Source organism: Pseudophryne corroboree, chromosome 2 (assembly GCF_028390025.1).
Source record: "Pseudophryne corroboree isolate aPseCor3 chromosome 2, aPseCor3.hap2, whole genome shotgun sequence".
Lineage (NCBI taxonomy): Eukaryota > Metazoa > Chordata > Amphibia > Anura > Myobatrachidae > Pseudophryne > Pseudophryne corroboree.
In genome coordinates, this window is record NC_086445.1 from 113,260,279 (window position 1) to 113,279,286 (window position 19,008).

At 48.9% G+C, this 19,008-nt stretch overlaps 1 protein-coding gene across 4 annotated transcripts in view; it reads left to right on the forward strand.

The window, feature by feature from the left end:
* The window catches only part of RNF17 (ring finger protein 17), a 1,464,292-nt gene that overhangs the window by 701,952 nt on the left and 743,332 nt on the right, over positions 1–19,008 (forward strand). For all 4 annotated transcript variants that reach the window (XM_063951617.1, XM_063951615.1, XM_063951616.1 and 1 more), the window contains one exon: positions 7,111–7,191. In XM_063951617.1, coding sequence (XP_063807687.1) covers positions 7,111–7,191 — 81 coding nt within the window. The remainder of the gene's footprint in view (positions 1–7,110; positions 7,192–19,008) is intronic.

A 19,008-nucleotide genomic window follows, 5' to 3' on the forward strand; every position in this document is an offset into this window, starting at 1 on the left:
GCCCTTAGATTTACAAAAATCCTTCCTCGTACTGTCCATCTCCTCTGGGCACAGTTTCCCTAACTGAGGTCTGGAGGAGGGGCATAGAGGGAGGAGCCAGTGCACACCCAGAGTCCAAAGCTTTCTTAAAGTGCCCTATCTCCTGCGGAGCCCGTCTATTCCCCATGGTCCTTACGGAGTCCCAGCATCCTCTACGGACTACGAGAAATAGATTTACCGGTAAGTAAAATCTTATTTCTCTGACGTCCTAGTGGATGCTGGGAACTCCGTAAGGACCATGGGGAATAGCGGCTCCGCAGGAGACTGGGCACATCTAAAGAAAGCTTTAGGATCACCTGGTGTGCACTGGCTCCTCCCCCTATGACCCTCCTCCAGTTAGATTTCTGTGCCCGACGAGAAGGGTGCACACTAGGGGCTCTCCTGAGCTCTTTGTGAAAGTTTTAGTTTAGGTTTATTATTTTCAGTGAGACCTGCTGGCAACAGGCTCACTGCATCGAGGGACTAAGGGGAGAAGAAGCGAACTCACCTGCGTGCAGAGTGGATTGGGCTTCTTGGCTACTGGACATTAGCTCCAGAGGGACGATCACAGGTTCAGCCTGGATGGGTCCCGGAGCCGCGCCGCCGGCCCCCTTACAGAGCCAGAAGAGCGAAGAGGTCCGGAAAATCGGCGGCAGAAGACGATCCTGTCTTCAGATAAGGTAGCGCACAGCACCGCAGCTGTGCGCCATTGCTCTCAGCACACTTCACACTCCGGTCACTGAGGGTGCAGGGCGCTGGGGGGGCAGCGCCCTGAGACGCAATAAATCAATAAAAACCTTATATGGCTAAAATAAATGCATCACATATAACTCCTGGGCTATATGGATGCATTTAACCCCTGCCAAAACATACAGAAAAACGGATGATAAGGACGCCGAGAAAGGGGCGGAGCCTATCTCCTCAGCACACTGGCGCCATTTTCCCTCACAGCTCAGTTGGAGGGAAGCTCCCTGGCTCTCCCCTGCAGTCACTACACTACAGAAAGGGGTTAAAAAAGAGAGGGGGGCACAAATTAGGCGCAGTATAAACAATACAGCAGCTATAAAGGGAAAAACACTTATATAAGGTTATCCCTGTATATATATAGCGCTCTGGTGTGTGCTGGCAAACTCTCCCTCTGTCTCCCCAAAGGGCTAGTGGGGTCCTGTCCTCTATCAGAGCATTCCCTGTGTGTGTGCTGTGTGTCGGTACGTTTGTGTCGACATGTATGAGGAGAAAAATGATGTGGAGACGGAGTAGAGTGTCTGTAATAGTGTTGTCACCCCCTAGGGGATCGACACCTGAGTGGATGTACTGTTGAAATTGCGTGACAGTGTCAACTTTGTATTAAAGACAGTGGTTGACATGAGACAGCCGGCTACTCAGCTTGTGCATGTCCAGACGTCTCATACAGGGGCTCTAAAGCGCCCGTTACCTCAGATACAGACGCCGACACGGATACTGACTCCTGTGTCGACGGTGAAGAGACAACCGTGATTTCCAATAGGGCCACACATTGCATGATTGAGGCAATGGAAAATGTTTACACTTTTCTGATAATATGAATACCACCAAAAAAAAGGGGTATTATGTTTGGTGAGGTAAAACTTCCTGTAGTTTTCCTGAATCTGAGAAATAAAATGAGGTGTGGGATGATGCGTGGGTTTCCCCCCAATAACAATTGATAATTTCTAAAAAGTTATTGGCAGTATACCTTTTCCCGCCAGAGGTTAGGGTGCGTTGGGAAACACCCCCTAGGGGGGATAAGGCGCTCACACGCTTGTAAGAACAAGGGCTCTATCCTCTCCTGAGATGGCCGCCCTTAAGGATCCTGCTGATAGAAAGCAGGAGGGTATCCTAATATGTATTTACACACATACTGGTGTTATACTGCGACCAGCAATCGCCTCAGCCTGGATGTGCAGTGCTGGGTTGGCGTGGTCGGATTCCCTGACTGGAAATATTGATATCCTAGATAAGGACAGTATATTATTGCCTATAGAGCAATTAAAAGATGCATTTCTATATATGCATGATGCACAGCGGTATATTTGCCGACTGGCATCAAGTATAAGTGCGTTGTCCAATTCTACCAGTAAAATGGTCAGGTGATGCGGATTCCAAACGGCATTTGGAAGTATTGCCTTACAAAAAAAAAGGGGATGTACCCCTGGTCGCCTCTCAAAATAAGACGCTGTATTATCAGGCGCAGTCCTGGTTGGCAAGCGGACAAAAGGGTTCCTCTTTTCTGCACGTGACAGAGGGAGAGGAAAATGGCTGCAGAGATCAGCCAGTTCCCAGGAACAGAAACCCTTTTCTGCCTCTGCCAAGCCCTCAGTATGACGCTAGGGCTTTACAAGTTCAGGCACGGTGGGGGCCCGTTCTCAATGAATTTCAGTGCGCAGTGGGCTCACTCGCAAGTAGACCCCTGGATCCTTCAGGTTATATTTTCAGGGGTACAAATTGGAATTCGAGACGTATTCCCCTCGCAGTTTCCAAAAGTCTGTTTTACCGACGTCTCCCGCTGACAGGGAGGCAGTTTTGGAAGCCATTCACAAGCTGTATTCCCAGCAGGTGATAATTAAGGTACCCCTCCTGCAACAGGGAACGGGGTATTATTCCACACTATTGTGGTACCGAAGCCAGACGGCTCGGTGAGACCGATTTTAAAATCTAAAATCTTTGAACACTTACATACAGAGGTTCAAATTCAAAATTGAGTCACTCAGAGCAGTGATTGCAAACCTGGAAGAAGGGGACTACATGAGGTCTCGGGACATCAAGGATGCTTACCTTCATGTCAAAATTTACCCTTCTCACCAAGGGTATCTCAGGTTATGGTACAGAACTGTCACTATCAGTTCAGACGCTGCCGTAGGGATGGGCCACGGCACCCCGGGTCTTTACTGAAGTAATGACCGAAATGATGATATTCCTTCGAAGGAAGGGAATTTTAGTTATCCTTTACTTGGACGATTCCCTGATAAGGGTAAGATCCAGGGAACAGCTGGAGATCGGTGTAGCACTATCTCAGGTAGTGTTGCGGCAGCACGATTGGATTCTCAATATTCCAAAATCGCAGCTGGTTCCAACGACTTGTCTTCTGTTCCTAGGGATGATCCTGGACACAGTCCAGAAAGAAGGTGTTTCTCCCGGAGGAGAAAGCCAGGGAGTTATCCGAGCTAGTCAGGAACCTCCTACAACCGAACCAAGTCTCAGTGCATCAATGCACAAGGGTTCTGGGTAAAAATGGTGGCTTCCTACGAAGCAATCCCATTCGGCAGATTCCACGCAAGACTTTCCAGTGGAACCTACTGGACAAATGGTCCGGGTCGCATCTTCAGATGCATCAGCGGATAACCCTGTCACCAGGGACAAGGGTATCCCTCCTGTGGTGGTTGCAGAGTGCTCATCTTCTAGAGGGCCGCAGATTCTGCATTCAGGACTGGGTCCTGGTGACAACGGATGCCAGCCTGCGAGGCTGGGGAGCAGTCACACAGGGAAGGAATATCCAGGGCTTATAGTCAAGCCTGGAGACATCACTTCACATAAATATCCTGAAGCTAAGGGCCATTTACAATGCTCTAAGCTTAGCAAGACCTCTGCTTCAAGGTCAGCCGGTGTTGATCCAGTCGGACAACATTACGGCAGTCACCCACGTAAACAGGCAGGGTGCCACAAGAAGCAGGAGGGCAATGGCAGAAGCTGCAAGGATTCTTCGCTGGGCGAAAAACCATGTGATAGCACTGTCAGCAGTTTTCATTCCGGGAGTGGACAACTGGGAAGCAGATTTCCTCAGCACGACCTCCACCCGGGAGAGTAGGGACTTCACCCAGAAGTCTTCCACAGGATTATAAACCGTTGGGAAAAACTCGACAGGTATTGCGCCAGGTCAAGGGACCCTCGGGCAATAGCTGTAGATTCTCTGGTAACACCGTGGGTGTACCAATCAGTGTATGGGTTCCCTCCTCTGCCTCTCATACCCAAGGTACTGAGATTGATAAGATGGAGAGGAGTAAGCACTATATTAGTGGCTCCGGATTGGCCAAGAAGGACTTGGTAACCGGAACTTCAAGAGATGCTCACGGAGGATCCGTGGCCTCTACCTCTAAGAAGGGACCTGCTTCAGCGGGGACCTTGTCTGTTCCAAGACTTGCCGCGGCTGCGTTGACGGCATGGCGGTTGAACGCCGGATCCTGAAGGAAAAAGGCATTCCGGATGAAGTCATCCCTATCCTGATCAAGGCCGGGAAGGATGTAACCGCAAAATATTATCACCGCATTTGGCGAAAATATGTTGCGTGGTGCGAGGCCAGTAAGGCTCGACGGAGGAAATTCAACTGGGTCGATTCCTACATTTCCTGAAAACAGGAGTATCTATGGGCCTGAAATTAAGGTCCATTAAGGTTCAAATTTCGGCTCTGTCGATTTTCTTCCAAAAAAGAACTAGCTTCAGTCCCTGAAGTTCAGACGTTTGTTAAAGGGGTACTGCATATACAGCCTCCTTTTGTGCCTTCAGTGGTACTTTGGAATCTCAAGGTGGTTTTTGGGTTCCAAATGTCACATTGGTTTGACCCACTTAAATCTGTGGAGTTAAAATATCTCACAGAAAAAGTGGTCATGCTGTTGGCTCTGGCCTGGGCCAGGCGCGTGTCAGAATTGGTGGCTTTATCCTGTAAAAGCCCTTATCTGATTTTCCATTCGGACAGGGCGGAATTGAGGACTCGTCCTCAGGTTCTCCCTAAGGTGGTTTCAGCGTTCACCTGAACCAAACCTATTGTGGTGCCTGCGGCTACTAGGGACTTGGAGGACTCCAAGTTGCTAGACGTCGTCAGGACCCGGAAAATATATGTTTCCAGGACGGCTGGAGTCAGGAGATCTGACTCGCTGTTTATCCTGTATGCACCCAACTAGCTGGTGCTCCTGCTTCTAAGCAGACTATTGCTCGTTGGATTTGTAGTACAATTCAGCTTGCACATTCTGTGGCAGGCCTGCCACAGCCAAAAAATCTGTAAATGCCCACTCCACAAGGAAGGTGGGCTCATCTTGGGCAGCTGCCCGAGGGGTCTCGGCTTTACAACTTTGCCGAGCAGTTACTTGGTCAGGAGCAAATACGTTTGTAAAATTCTACAAATTTGATACCCTGGCTGAGGAGGACCGGGAGTTCTCTCATTGGGTGCTGCAGAGTCATCCGCACTCTGCCGCCCGTTTGGGAGCTTTGGTATAATCCCCATGGTCCTTACGGAGTTCCCAGCATCCACTAGGACGTCAGAGAAAATAAGAATTTACTTACCGATAATTCTATTTCTCGTAGTCCGTAGTGGATGCTGGGCGCCCATCCCAAGTGCTGATTGTCTGCAATACTGGTACATCATTATTGTTACCAAAAAAAAATTCGGGTTATTGCTGTAGTGAGCCATCTTTTCTAGAGGCTCCTCTATTATCATGCTGTTAACTGGGTTCAGATCACAAGTTGTACAGTGTGATTGGTGTGGCTGGTATGAGTCTTACCCGGGATTCAAAATCCTTCCTTATTGTGTACGCTCGTCCGGGCACAGTATCCTAACTGAGGCTTGGAGGAGGGTCATAGGGGGAGGAGCCAGTGCACACCAGGTAATCCTAAAGCTTTCTTTAGATGTGCCCAGTCTCCTGCGGAGCCGCTATTCCCCATGGTCCTTACGGAGTTCCCAGCATCCACTACGGACTACGAGAAATAGAATTATCGGTAAGTAAATTCTTATTTTTTTTCACAACTGCAGCAGCAGTTTGGGGCAGATATACTAAGCCTTAATAAGTGGCTAATCGGCTCCTAATTGCCATGTCACAGGCTGTGTTTGAGAAATGATTGTTGGATGAGCACTTCATCCGCATCCACTTATCTCCATCTAAAGATGGGCATACACTGTATAATCTGTGGTTGGAATGAAAAACTGTAATGGATGAGGACAACCAACAGTCAACCATTTGCTCCCAAACACTGGAAATTGTCAAAACCTGTCGTTTATTCAAATTGGTTAAATCTTGGACAGGTTTTGTCCAATTTCCAGTGTTTGGGAGCAAATGGTTGACTGTCAGTTGCTCTAATCCATTACCAGGTTTTCATACTTACCACTGATTTTCTGATAGATATTTGAATAGTGTATGTCCTGCTTTAGTCTTGGTTCATCTGGACCTGTATGAGAACACATTTGTATTTGTTTGTGAAGAGAAATAGACTAATGCTGGTATATACAGTTTTAGCCGTGCTCATCCTGGCTACATCTAGGCGAGAATGTGCCTCTTTTGCCATGACCACGTGCATGCCCGGCATGCGCCTTTGTAACGTTCTTTAAGCATGTATTAAGCGGTAATTGCCCCAGCTGGGCGCAGTTGCGACTACGTGCACCCGGAGTGCACGTATTATCGCTGCAAAGTCACAATGAGCTTGACTACATATGTATTATCGAATTACCTGGGCAATCCGTCTGATTTTGGTAACTTGCCAAGATAACTGTACTTTGTATGTTAACGACTGATGTAAAATTTTCAATTGAACAGGCACACCGAATAGTCCAGCATTCTGTTTTTGGATTTGCAAGTTGTCCACATGAGGTAGTTTAGGCACTGTTGGTGCTGACTCATGGACATTTCCCATAATCCTTCTCATGAGAGGAACGGTGAAATGTTTCCTCTTCTGTGAAGGAACACAGATATTGTGGTGACAATGGATATGATACCTGTATTTTAAAGTTTGTACAGAATTAAAAATTTGTTTGCTTTTTACCTATCATATTGGTATATCATATCCATTGTGAAAACTGAAGTCTACCTTACACTGTAGCATAGGACTAGCGCCAAGTGGGAGGAGCTACCTCACGTTTTTTAGTTCTTTCCATTATTTGGAGTTTCTTAGGGGTTCTCCCCCCCCCCCCCCCCCCCGGCTTGCTAAAAGTCCTCACAGCGCAGTCATCCACCTCTAACTTCTGTAATTGTGGTCAAAATATCAGAGGCTTACAGGCTGTCAGATAAAAATTGTCTGACTGATGCCCTGCATAACCATTTGGAAAGTAATTATTAAGTTTCTTAATCTTTTTACATGGCTTTCTCTTTACAGAATCAAACAGTTGTAAACCAAAGAAATTCAAAAAGAGCATGAAGGGAATGGTCCCAACTGCTCCATTTCACCAAAGGAAAAGTGAGTGACACTTTGTTTTACTTGTCTACATTTTGTTTACATAATACTCAAGCTTACTTTGTTACTCTGTCTTTTCAGAGATTTGGTCAGTGTTTTAATTAGTACATAACTGGTAACATTTGTTGTATCATTAACTCTATAACTGGGTTTCCACAGTAACACTTTGTCAGCCTCTAAGAATGGGTTGACTGCAAAATAAGCACCCTTTTGTGTTTCCTATTAAGTCCTTTTCCCTTTACTGAGTTAAGAGATACAAGAGTATGTAATGTATAGTGTGTTTTCAGCTAAGTGGCTATACTGTTCCTGGTTACATTGGGTGTGCATATAACCTATGAATGAGGTACTTAATGCATCTATACAGTACCTATATGTTATCACTTTGTGTGGTGCTTCTGTTTTGACAACTGGATATTTTTCTTTTGAAATTATTATTTCTGCTGCGGGGTACACTGGGCTCCACAAGGATTAACATCGGGGTGTAGAGTAGGATCTTGATCCGATTCACCAACAGGCTCAAAGCTTTGACTGTTCCCAAGATGCACAGCGCCGTCTCCTCTATAACCCCGCCTCCGTGCACAGGAGCTCAGTTTGTAAGTTGGTGCCATGCAGTAAGCAGGCATGCAACAGGGGGGCTGCCTTGTGCAGCCCATTTGATAGCTTTATTTGAAGAAAAGAAGATTACTTTTAAAGACTTCAAGGGCTGCAGCATGTAAAGTCACATATACTTTCTTTGCTACAGCTTCATCACCCCCAGCAGTGCTGTATACTCCCGCGCCCTGGTTGCCGGGTCACTGCAGCGGAAGCTCTGGTGTCTTTCCAACGTCAGTCACACACACACACACACACACACACCGCTTTCCTCCAGGATCGCGTGGCCGTAGGTACGGGTGAGGTAATGGGTTTCTTTGGTCGCTCTGTACTGCGATCCGACGCGGCCGTGTGAGACGGGCCGCGCTCACGCTGGCGTGGACACTGTTATTGGGCAGCCACTCCACTAGCCACCAGGGACATTGGTCACAGGTGTGGGGGGTTTTTACTCTCTAAAAGCCCCGTTTTCTCTTACGTCCTAGAGGATGCTGGGGACTCCGTAAGGACCATGGGGTATAGACGGGATCCGCAGGAGATATGGGCACTATAAAGAATTTAGAATGGGTGTGCACTGGCTCCTCCCTCTATGCCCCTCCTCCAGACCTCAGTTAGATCCTGTGCCCAGAGGAGATTGGGTGCATTACAGGGGAGCTTTCCTGAGTTTCTCTGATAAAGAATTTTGTTAGGTTTTTTATTTTCAGGGAGCACTGCTGGCAACAGGCTCCCTGCGTCGTGGGACTGAGGAGAGAGAAGCAGCCCTACTTAAGTGATAGGCTCTGCTTCTTAGGCTACTGGACACCATTAGCTCCAGAGGTAGTCGGAATGCAGGTCTCCCCTCGTTGTTCGTCCCAGAGCCGCGTTGCCGTCCTCTCAGAGCCGGAAGATAGAAGCCGGGTGAGTATAACAAGAAAAGAAGACTTCAAGGCGGAAGAAGACTTCAGATCTTCACCGCTGCGCGCCATTGCTCCCACACACTACACACACTAGCGGGCGCTGATGGGTGCAGGACGCAGGGTGGGCGCCCTGGGCAGCAATAAAAACCTCTAATTCTGGCATTATAAGGTTAGACACTGCGGAGGCAGTAATTCTATAAATCCCCTGCCAGTTTTGTGATATTTTGAGCGGGACCAAAGCCTGCCGCTGGAGGGGGCGGAGCTTGGTCCCTCAGCACTAACCAGCGCCTTTTTCTCCACAGAGATCTGCAGAGAAGCTGGCTCCCCGGTCTCTCTCCCCTGCTGAACACGGTGACACAGGGCTGAAAAGAGGAGAGGGGGCACTTGTAAGGCGCAGTGAGTGTATTAACACAGTGATTAAGATAAAAGCGCTATTATCTGGGAGATTATTTTCCAGTATCAGTTGGCGCTGGGTGTGTGCTGGCATACTCTCTCTCTGTCTCTCCAAAGGGCCTTATTTGGAAACTGTCTCCTTATAACTATATCCCTGTGTGTGTGGGGGTGTCGGCATGTCTGATGCGGAAGGCTCAGCTAAGTATGAGGTGGAGCAGATGATTGTGGTGTCTCCGTCGGCAACGCCGACTCATGATTGGATGGACATGTGGAATGTTTTAAATGCCAATGTGACCTTATTACATAAGAGATTGGACAAAGCAGAGTCCAGAGAAAAAGCTGGGAGTCAATCCACCGCTTCGACTAGGTCACCGTGCCCTTCTGGGTCTCAAAAACGTCACCTATCCCAAATAGCAGACACTGATACCGACACGGATTCTGACTCCAGTGTCGACTACGATGATGCGAGGTTACACCCAAGGGTGGCCAAAAGTATTCATTATATGATTTTGCAATAAAAGATGTGTTGCATATCACCGATGACCCCTCGGCCCCTTACACGAGGGTGCGCATGTATAAGGAAAGAAACCTGAGGTAACCTTTCCCCCATCCCATGAGCTTAACGAGTTATTTGAAAAAGCTTGGGAAACTCCTGATAAAAAACTGCAGATTACCAAGAGGATTCTTATGGCGTATTCTTTCCCTGCACAGGACAGGGTACGTTGGGAATCCTCACCCAGGGAGGACAAGGCTTTAACACGCCTGTCCAAGAAGGTGGCGCTACCGTCTCCGGACACGGCAGCCCTCAAGGATCCTGCTGATCGCAGACAGGAGACTACTTTAAAGTCTATTTATGCGCATACAGGTGCTTTGCTCAGACCGGCAATAGCATCGTCATGGGTGTGTAGTGCAGTTCCAGCTTGGACAGATACCTTGTCAGCTGACCTTGATACCCTAGACAGGGATACCATTTTATTGACCTTAGGCCACATTAAAGACGCAGTCTTATATATGAGTGACGCTCAAAGAGACGTTGGGCTGCTGGGTTCGAGAGCCAACGCCATGGCAATTTCTTTTTCATCCACTAGGGGTCACTGGAGTACTCTTGGGATATGGACGGTGTTAGCAAGGACTGGGCACTGAATATTCAAATTTCAGTAACTCTCCTCCCCTCCATACTCCCAGAATACCTCAGTGTTTTTTCGGTGCTCACATGGACAGGAAGCACAAGTGTGGACCTCCAGAGGGGGACATACATTTTCTCTGACGTCCTAGTGGATGCTGGGAACTCCGTAAGGACCATGGGGAATAGCGGCTCCGCAGGAGACTGGGCACAAAAGTAAAAGCTTTAGGACTACCTGGTGTGCACTGGCTCCTCCCCCTATGATCCTCCTCCAAGCCTCAGTTAGATTTTTGTGCCCGGCCGAGAAGGGTGCACACTAGGGGCTCTCCTGAGCTTCATAGTGAAAAGTTTAGTTTTAGGTTTTTTATTTTCAGTGAGACCTGCTGGCAACAGGCTCACTGCATCGAGGGACTAAGGGGAGAAGAAGCGAACTCACCTACGTGCAGAGTGTATTGGGCTTCTTAGGCTACTGGACACCATTAGCTCCAGAGGGACCGAACACAGGCCCAGCCTCGGAGCTCGGTCCCGGAGCCGCGCCGCCGGCCCCCTTACAGAGCCAGAAGCAAGAAAAGGTCCGGAAAAATCGGCGGCAGAAGACATCAGTCTTCAACAAGGTAGCGCACAGCACTGCAGCTGTGCGCCATTGTTACTCAGGCACACTTCACACTCCGGTCACTGAGGGTGCAGGGCGCTAGGGGGGGCGCCCTGAGCAGCAATGTAAAACACCTTGGCTGGCATAAATACACCACATATAACCCCCAGGGCTATATGGGTGTATTTTAACCCCTGCCAGAATTACCAAAAAAGCGGGAGAAAAGGCCGCCGAGAAGGGGGCGGATCCTATCTCCTCAGCACACGGGCGCCATTTTCCATCACAGCTCCGCTGGAAGGACGTCTCCCTGACTCTCCCCTGCAGTCCTGCACTACAGAAAAGGGTAAAAAAGAGAGGGGGGGGGGCACTAATTTGGCGCTGTTTTATATTAACAGCAGCTATAAAGGAAAAGCACACTTGATAGTGGTATTCCTGTATATATATAGCGCTCTGGTGTGTGCTGGCATACTCTCCCTCTGTCTCCCCAAAGGGCTAGTGGGGTCCTGTCCTCTATCAGAGCATTCCCTGTGTGTGTGCGGTGTGTCGGTACGATTGTGTAGACATGTTTGAGGAGGAAAATGAGATGGAAGCGGAGCAATTGCCTATTATAGAGTTGTCACCCCCTAGGGAGTCGACACCTGAGTGGATGAGCTTGTGGAAGGAATTGCGTGACAGTGTCGGCTCCTTACGACAGACAGTTGACGACATGAGACAGCCGGCTAATCAGCTTGTGCCTGTCCAGGGGTCTCAAACGCCATCAGGGGCTTTAAAACGCCCGTTACCTCAAATGGCAGACACAGACACGGATACTGACTCCAGTGTCGATGATGAGACAAACGTGACTTCCACTAGGGCCACACGTTACATGATTGAAGCAATGAAAAATGTATTGCATATATCTGATATTACTAGTACCACTAAGAAGGGTATTATGTTTGGTGAGAAAAAACTGCCTGTAGTTTTTCCTGTATCCGAGGAATTAAATGAAGTGTGTGATGAGGCGTGGGTTTCCCCCGATAAAAAACTGATAATTCCTAAAAGGTTATTGGCATCGTACCCTTTCCCGCCAGAGGATAGGGCACGTTGGGAAACACCCCCTAGGGTGGATAAAGCGCTCTCACGCTTGTCTAAACAGGTAGCACTACCCTCTCCTGATACGGCCGCCCTAAAGGAACCTGCCGATAGAAAGCTGGAGAATATCCTAAAATGTATATACTCTCACACGGGTGTTATACTGCGACCAGCAATAGCCTCAGCCTGGATGTGCAGTGCGGGCCTGGCGTGGTCGGATTCCCTGACTGAAAATATTGATACCCTTGACAGGGACAGTATATTATTGACTATAGAGCATTTGAAGGATGCATTTCTATATATGCGTGATGCACAGAGGGATATTTGCCGACTGGCATCAAGAGTTAGCGCGCTGTCCATTTCTGCAAGAAGAGGTTTAATGGACGCGGCAGTGGTCAGGTGATGCGGATTCTAAAAGGCACATGGAAGTATTGCCTTATAAGGGGGAGGAGTTATTTGGGGTAGGTCTATCAGACCTGGTAGCCACGGCAACTGCTGGAAAATCCACATTTTTACCCCAGGTAGCTTCTCAACCTAAGAAGACGCCATATTATCAGGCGCAGTCCTTTCGGCCCCATAAGGGCAAGCGGGCAAAAGGCGCCTCATTTCTGCCCCGTGGCAGAGGGAGAGGAAAAAGGCTGCAACAAACAGCCAGTTCCCAAGGACAAAAGCCCTCTCCCGCCTCCGCAAAGTCCTCAGCATGACGCTGGGGCTTTACAAGCGGACTCAGGCACGGTGGGGGCCCGTCTCAAGAAGTTCAGTGCGCAGTGGGCCCACTCGCAAGTGGACCCCTGGATCCTTCAGGTGGTATCTCAGGGGTACAAATTGGAATTCGAGACGTCTCCCCCTCGCCGTTTTCTAAAGTCTGCTTTACCGACGTCTCCCTCAGACAGGGAGACAGTATTGGAAGCCATTCACAAGCTGTTTTCCCAGCAGGTGATAATCAAGGTACCCCTCCTACAACAGGGAAAGGGGTACTATTCCACACTATTTGTGGTACCGAAGCCGGACGGCTCGGTGAGACCAATTTTAAACCTGAAATCCTTGAACACTTACATACAAAGGTTCAAATTCAAGATGGAGTCACTCAGAGCAGTGATTGCAAACCTGGAAGAAGGGGACTATATGGTGTCTCTGGACATCAAAGATGCTTACCTACACGTCCCAATTTACCCTTCTCACCAAGGGTACCTCAGGTTTGTGGTACAGAACTGTCATTATCAGTTTCAGACGCTGCCGTTTGGATTGTCCACGGCACCCCGGGTCTTTACCAAGGTAATGGCCGAAATGATGATACTCCTTCGAAGGAAGGGAGTTTTAGTTATCCCTTACTTGGACGATCTCCTGATAAGGGCAAGATCCAGGGAACAGTTGGAAGTCGGGGTAGCACTATCTCAGATAGTGCTGCGCCAGCATGGTTGGATTCTCAATATTCCAAAATCGCAGCTGATCCCGACGACACGACTTCTATTCCTAGGGATGATCCTGGACACAGTCCAGAAAAAGGTTTTTCTCCCGGAGGAGAAAGCCAGGGAGTTATCCGAACTAGTCAGAAAGCTCCTAAAACCAGGCCAAGTCTCAGTGCATCAATGCACAAGGGTTCTGGGAAAAATGGTGGCTTCTTACGAAGCAATCCCATTCGGCAGATTCCACGCAAGAACCTTCCAGTGGGATCTGCTAGACAAATGGTCCGGGTCGCATCTTCAGATGCATCAGCGGATAATCTTGTCTCCAAGGACAAGAGTGTCTCTCCTGTGGTGGTTGCAGAGTGCTCATCTTCTAGAGGGCCGCAGATTCGGCATTCAGGACTGGGTCCTGGTGACCACGGATGCCAGCCTGAGAGGCTGGGGAGCAGTCACACAGGGAAGAAATTTCCAGGGCTTGTGGTCAAGCCTGGAGACATCACTTCACATAAATATCCTGGAGCTAAGAGCCATCTACAATGCTCTGAGCCTAGCAAGACCTCTGCTTCAAGGTCAGCCGGTGCTGATCCAGTCGGACAACATCACGGCAGTCGCCCACGTAAACAGACAGGGCGGCACAAGAAGCAGGAGGGCAATGACAGAAGTTGCAAGGATTCTTCGCTGGGCAGAAAATCATGTGATAGCACTGTCAGCAGTGTTCATTCCGGGAGTGGACAACTGGGAAGCAGACATCCTCAGCAGACACGACCTCCACCCGGGGGAGTGGGGACTTCACCCAGAAGTCTTCCACATGATTGTGAACCGTTGGGAAAAACCAAAGGTGGACATGATGGCGTCCCGCCTCAACAAAAAACTAGACCGGTATTGCGCCAGGTCGAGGGACCCTCAGGCAATAGCTGTAGACGCTCTGGAAACAACATGGGTGTACCAGTCAGTGTATGTGTTCCCTCCTCTGCCTCTCATACCCAAGGTACTGAGGATCATAAGAAGGAGAGGAGTAAGGACTATACTCGTGGCTCCGGATTGGCCAAGAAGGACTTGGTACCCGGAACTTCAAGAGATGCTCACAGAGGACCCGTGGCCTCTACCTCTAAGAAAGGACCTGCTCCAGCAGGGACCCTGTCTATTCAAAGACTTACCGCGGCTGCGTTTGACGGCATGGCGGTTGAACGCCGGATCCTGAAGGAAAAAGGCATTCCGGATGAAGTCATCCCTACCCTGATCAAAGCCAGGAAGGATGTAACCGTACAACATTATCACCGTATTTGGCGTAAATATGTTGCGTGGTGCGAGGCCAGGAAGGCCCCTACAGAGGAATTTCAACTGGGTCGTTTCCTGCATTTCCTGCAAACAGGACTGTCTATGGGCCTAAAATTAGGGTCCATTTAAGGTTCAAATTTCGGCCCTGTCGATTTTCTTCCAAAAAGAACTGGCTTCAGTTCCTGAAGTGCAGACGTTTGTCAAGGGGGTACTGCATATACAACCTCCTTTTGTGCCTCCAGTGGCACCTTGGGATCTCAATGTAGTTTTGGGATTCCTAAAATCACATTGGTTTGAACCACTTTCCACTGTGGACTTAAAATATCTCACATGGAAGGTGGTAATGCTGTTAGCCCTGGCTTCAGCCAGGCGTGTCTCAGAATTGGCGGCTTTATCCTATAAAAGCCCTTACCTAATTTTTCATACGGACAGGGCAGAATTGAAGACTCGTCCTCAATTTCTCCCTAAGGTGGTTTCAGCATTTCACTTGAACCAGCCTATTGTGGTGCCTGCGGCTACTAGGGACTTGGAGGACTCCAAGTTGCTGGACGTAGTCAGGGCCCTGAAAATATATGTTTCCAGGACGGCTGGAGTCAGAAAATCTGACTCGCTGTTTATCCTGTATGCACCCAACAAGCTGGGTGCTCCTGCTTCTAAGCAGACTATTGCTCGTTGGATTTGTAGTACAATTCAGCTTGCACATTCTGTGGCAGGCCTGCCACAGCCAAAATCTGTAAAAGCCCATTCCACAAGGAAAGTGGGCTCATCTTGGGCGGCTGCCCGAGGGGTCTCGGCTTTACAACTTTGCCGAGCAGCTACTTGGTCAGGGGCAAACACGTTTGCTAAATTCTACAAATTTGATACCCTGGCTGAGGAGGACCTGGAGTTCTCTCATTCGGTGCTGCAGAGTCATCCGCACTCTCCCGCCCGTTTGGGAGCTTTGGTATAATCCCCATGGTCCTTACGGAGTTCCCAGCATCCACTAGGACGTCAGAGAAAATAAGAATTTACTTACCGATAATTCTATTTCTCGTAGTCCGTAGTGGATGCTGGGCGCCCATCCCAAGTGCGGACTGTCTGCAATACTTGTACATAGTTATTGTTACAAAAATCGGGTTATTATTGTTGTGAGCCATCTTTTCAGAGGCTCCTCTGTTATCATGCTGTTAACTGGGTTCAGATCACAGGTTGTACGGTGTGATTGGTGTGGCTGGTATGAGTCTTACCCGGGATTCAATATCCTTCCTTATTGTGTACGCTCGTCCGGGCACAGTATCCTAACTGAGGCTTGGAGGAGGGTCATAGGGGGAGGAGCCAGTGCACACCAGGTAGTCCTAAAGCTTTTACTTTTGTGCCCAGTCTCCTGCGGAGCCGCTATTCCCCATGGTCCTTACGGAGTTCCCAGCATCCACTACGGACTACGAGAAATAGAATTATCGGTAAGTAAATTCTTATTTTTTACTTTTAAACATTTTTATTTTTATTTTTTATACATTACAATCTTTTCCCAGCTTCCACAAAAGCTATGGGTCCAGGATTACAGAAGCTGCTGCGTGCAGCTCTTGGCGTGTCGGGCCTCACAAAGGAGCCCCCTCACAGCCACAAGCAGCTCAGCTAACAACAGCTGAGGCTGCAGAAAGGACTGAACGGAGCTTACTGGAAGAAGCCCCGTCAGAGCCCAAGTACATCAGCTACCTTCAGCTGATGCTGCAGAACGGAGCTTGCTGTAGAAGCCCCGTCAGAGCACAGGAACCAAGGTATTTTTGACCGGGGCGGTCAGCTCACGTTGCCGCCCCGCCGTGTGGGGGGACTGCTCTGTGCGTCGCCCCAGGCATCCCGCTGCTCCGTCCCCGCCACCGCTGTTTTCAGCTCCCCGCCGCCGCTCCCCTATTCCCGGCCGCTGCTCCGAGGGACGCGCTGGACGGCCGCTGCAAGCGCCGTTCTCAGCGCTCCCTGCCTGTAATGCAATCAGACAGCGGACAGCGTTCAGTGCTGCCGCGGTCTGTTCCTGTAACGGCCGGAGGCTATGGGGAAGGTAACTGCTCAGACCGCGGACAGCGTTCACTGCTGCCGCGGTATGTCTTAATAACGTCCGGCAGCTCAGCACTGCCAGCGCTCCCTGCACACGCTAAGGGGGTAGCAGGGGGTGGGGAGATGCCGGCGCCTCTGATCACTTAGACCGCGGTCAGTGCACACTGCTGCCGCGGTCTGTCTCTGTAAAACAGCCCTCTAGTAACTAGTGGGCTCATGCTGGGCAGTCAGGAGTTTCCCTGTCCCTATTACATGTAGCTCAGCTGCAGGGGGGGGGGGGAGAGATTATGCCACAGCAGCAACAATAGACAGCCTATGCTAAAGAAGGGGCTGCATTGTGTTATATATGCATTCGTGTAGCAATTGTTATACCATAGACAATGTTATACCATAGAAAATGTATATAAAATACTGTATGTATATATATATATGGCCATGTAACGAAATATGCTATATGTTCTTTGACTATAAGCACATGGCTGGAGGCCATTTTAATCATACTTTCTGTTTCTTTTCCAGAACGTTCCTGTCCTACAACACTGCTCCACCGGATGGCGCAGGGGTGTTGGTAGGAATTTTTGGATCAGGTTTCTTATGGTCTGGCCACGTGCACTGCACTTTGACCATATACACATTTTCGCAATTTTACTGAGGTGGAATTGGTTTGTCTTTGTCTATTTATTTGTCTGGTTACATAATAAGTCAGTCACCAGCAAAGACGGAAAAGTTGTTTCACTGCACTGTACCAGTGGGTTCCCGGTGAGTTCTACCACATGCACAGTATATGTTATACTCCCATTTCATCTCCTATTTTGCAAGATAGTTTTCATTTGCCTTATAAATTCCCAGTTTCTGCTATGTTGCAATCCTGACGATTCTATGCCAGGCCTAACTGCGCAAGATGAATGTGAGAAGGGTGAATAGACCAACAGTCCGAAAGAGTGTGGGTGCGTCAGTCTCTGAAGTTTACAGGGACTGAAGAGGCTTTGACAATTTCTAAGGTGGTCTTTACTAGGACACAGATCTCCAGCGTGCAATCTCTAAATAAGATGTTAATAGGATCCTGATACACAGGTTTCTAAACCTCGCCGATTTCAGTCTAGTTACCCGTTTCCACAGTCAGTGACATCTCCATGGGAGCTATGCTACAGTCGCTGTATACAGCAGCAGGGCATTTGGGTAACTACGGCGTTGCTTGTCTTGGATATCAGGACTCGGGTCCGCCCTACAAAACGTCCACCTTATGCTTCTCGCTGATCAAATCTGTGAAGCTGCTGATTATCTATGTACAGCTTCTACGGACGTCTGCCTAGTCAGTTCTCGCTTTTCAGCGTCACTCGTTGTGGCACGACAAGCGCTCTGGCTGCGTCCTTAGCAGGTGGAGGCAAAGGTCGAGAGAAGCATTACCTTATGCGAAGGTTGTTTGGTCCTGATTTGGACAAAGGTATTTTTCACGGGATACTCTAGACCAGCGTTCGAATCCTTTAGACCTCAGCCCTTTCGAGGCCGTGGTAGACAGACAGCCACGCCTGGTAGGCGAGGTCGAGGACGTGGTTTTCAACAAACCAACGCCAGTCGTCCGGACGCTAAGGTCACCGGCAAGCCAGTGGTGTGACGGGCTCCCAGCCCATCTCGGTTCTCCAGTTGTGGGAGCACGCCTTCAGACGTTTCATTTGGCATGGTTGCAGAGATCCACAGATGGGTGGATCCGCAATTTAGTGTTAAAAGATAAGAGTTCGACAGTCTACCGCCTCTGCGGTTTTTCAACACAGGACTGCCTGTGTAGGACGGCAAGAGGGCGGTTCGGTAAATTGCCATTCACTCTGCTGGAGTCAGCAGTTTTGATTCCGGTCCCTGTACACCAACAAGGTCACGGTTATTATTCCAGTCTGTTGTGGTACCAAAGCCGGATGGCTTGGTCATGCCAATATTGCATACTTACTACAGATTCAAGATGGTATCTCTGCGGACAGTACTTGCAGGTTTAGAGCCACAGGAATTCATGATTGCGCTGGATCTCGAGGATGCGTACTTACACATTCCGATTTGGCCACCTCATCAGAGGTTCTTGCATTTGCAATACGGCAGATCCATTATCAGTTTCAGGCTCTACCGTTTGCCCTCTCGTCAGCGCTTAGGGTATTCACCAAAGTGATGTATGTTTTGATGGCTCATCTCATATTCCTGTAAGTGATAATAGTTCCGTACTTAGACGATTTGCTCATCAAAGCTCCGTATCAACCAAATGCGCCTTCAACATGCGTTGCTAAGGTACAATGTGCTGGTTCAGCACGGTTGGTTTGTCATATTCAAGAACTCACATTGGATTCCGTCTCAACGACTTCATTTCCTAGGAATGATTCTCGATACGGTAGATCGAGGAATTTGTCTACCAGAACAGAAAGTACAGACTATTCGTCATCTGGTACGATTAGTGCTCAA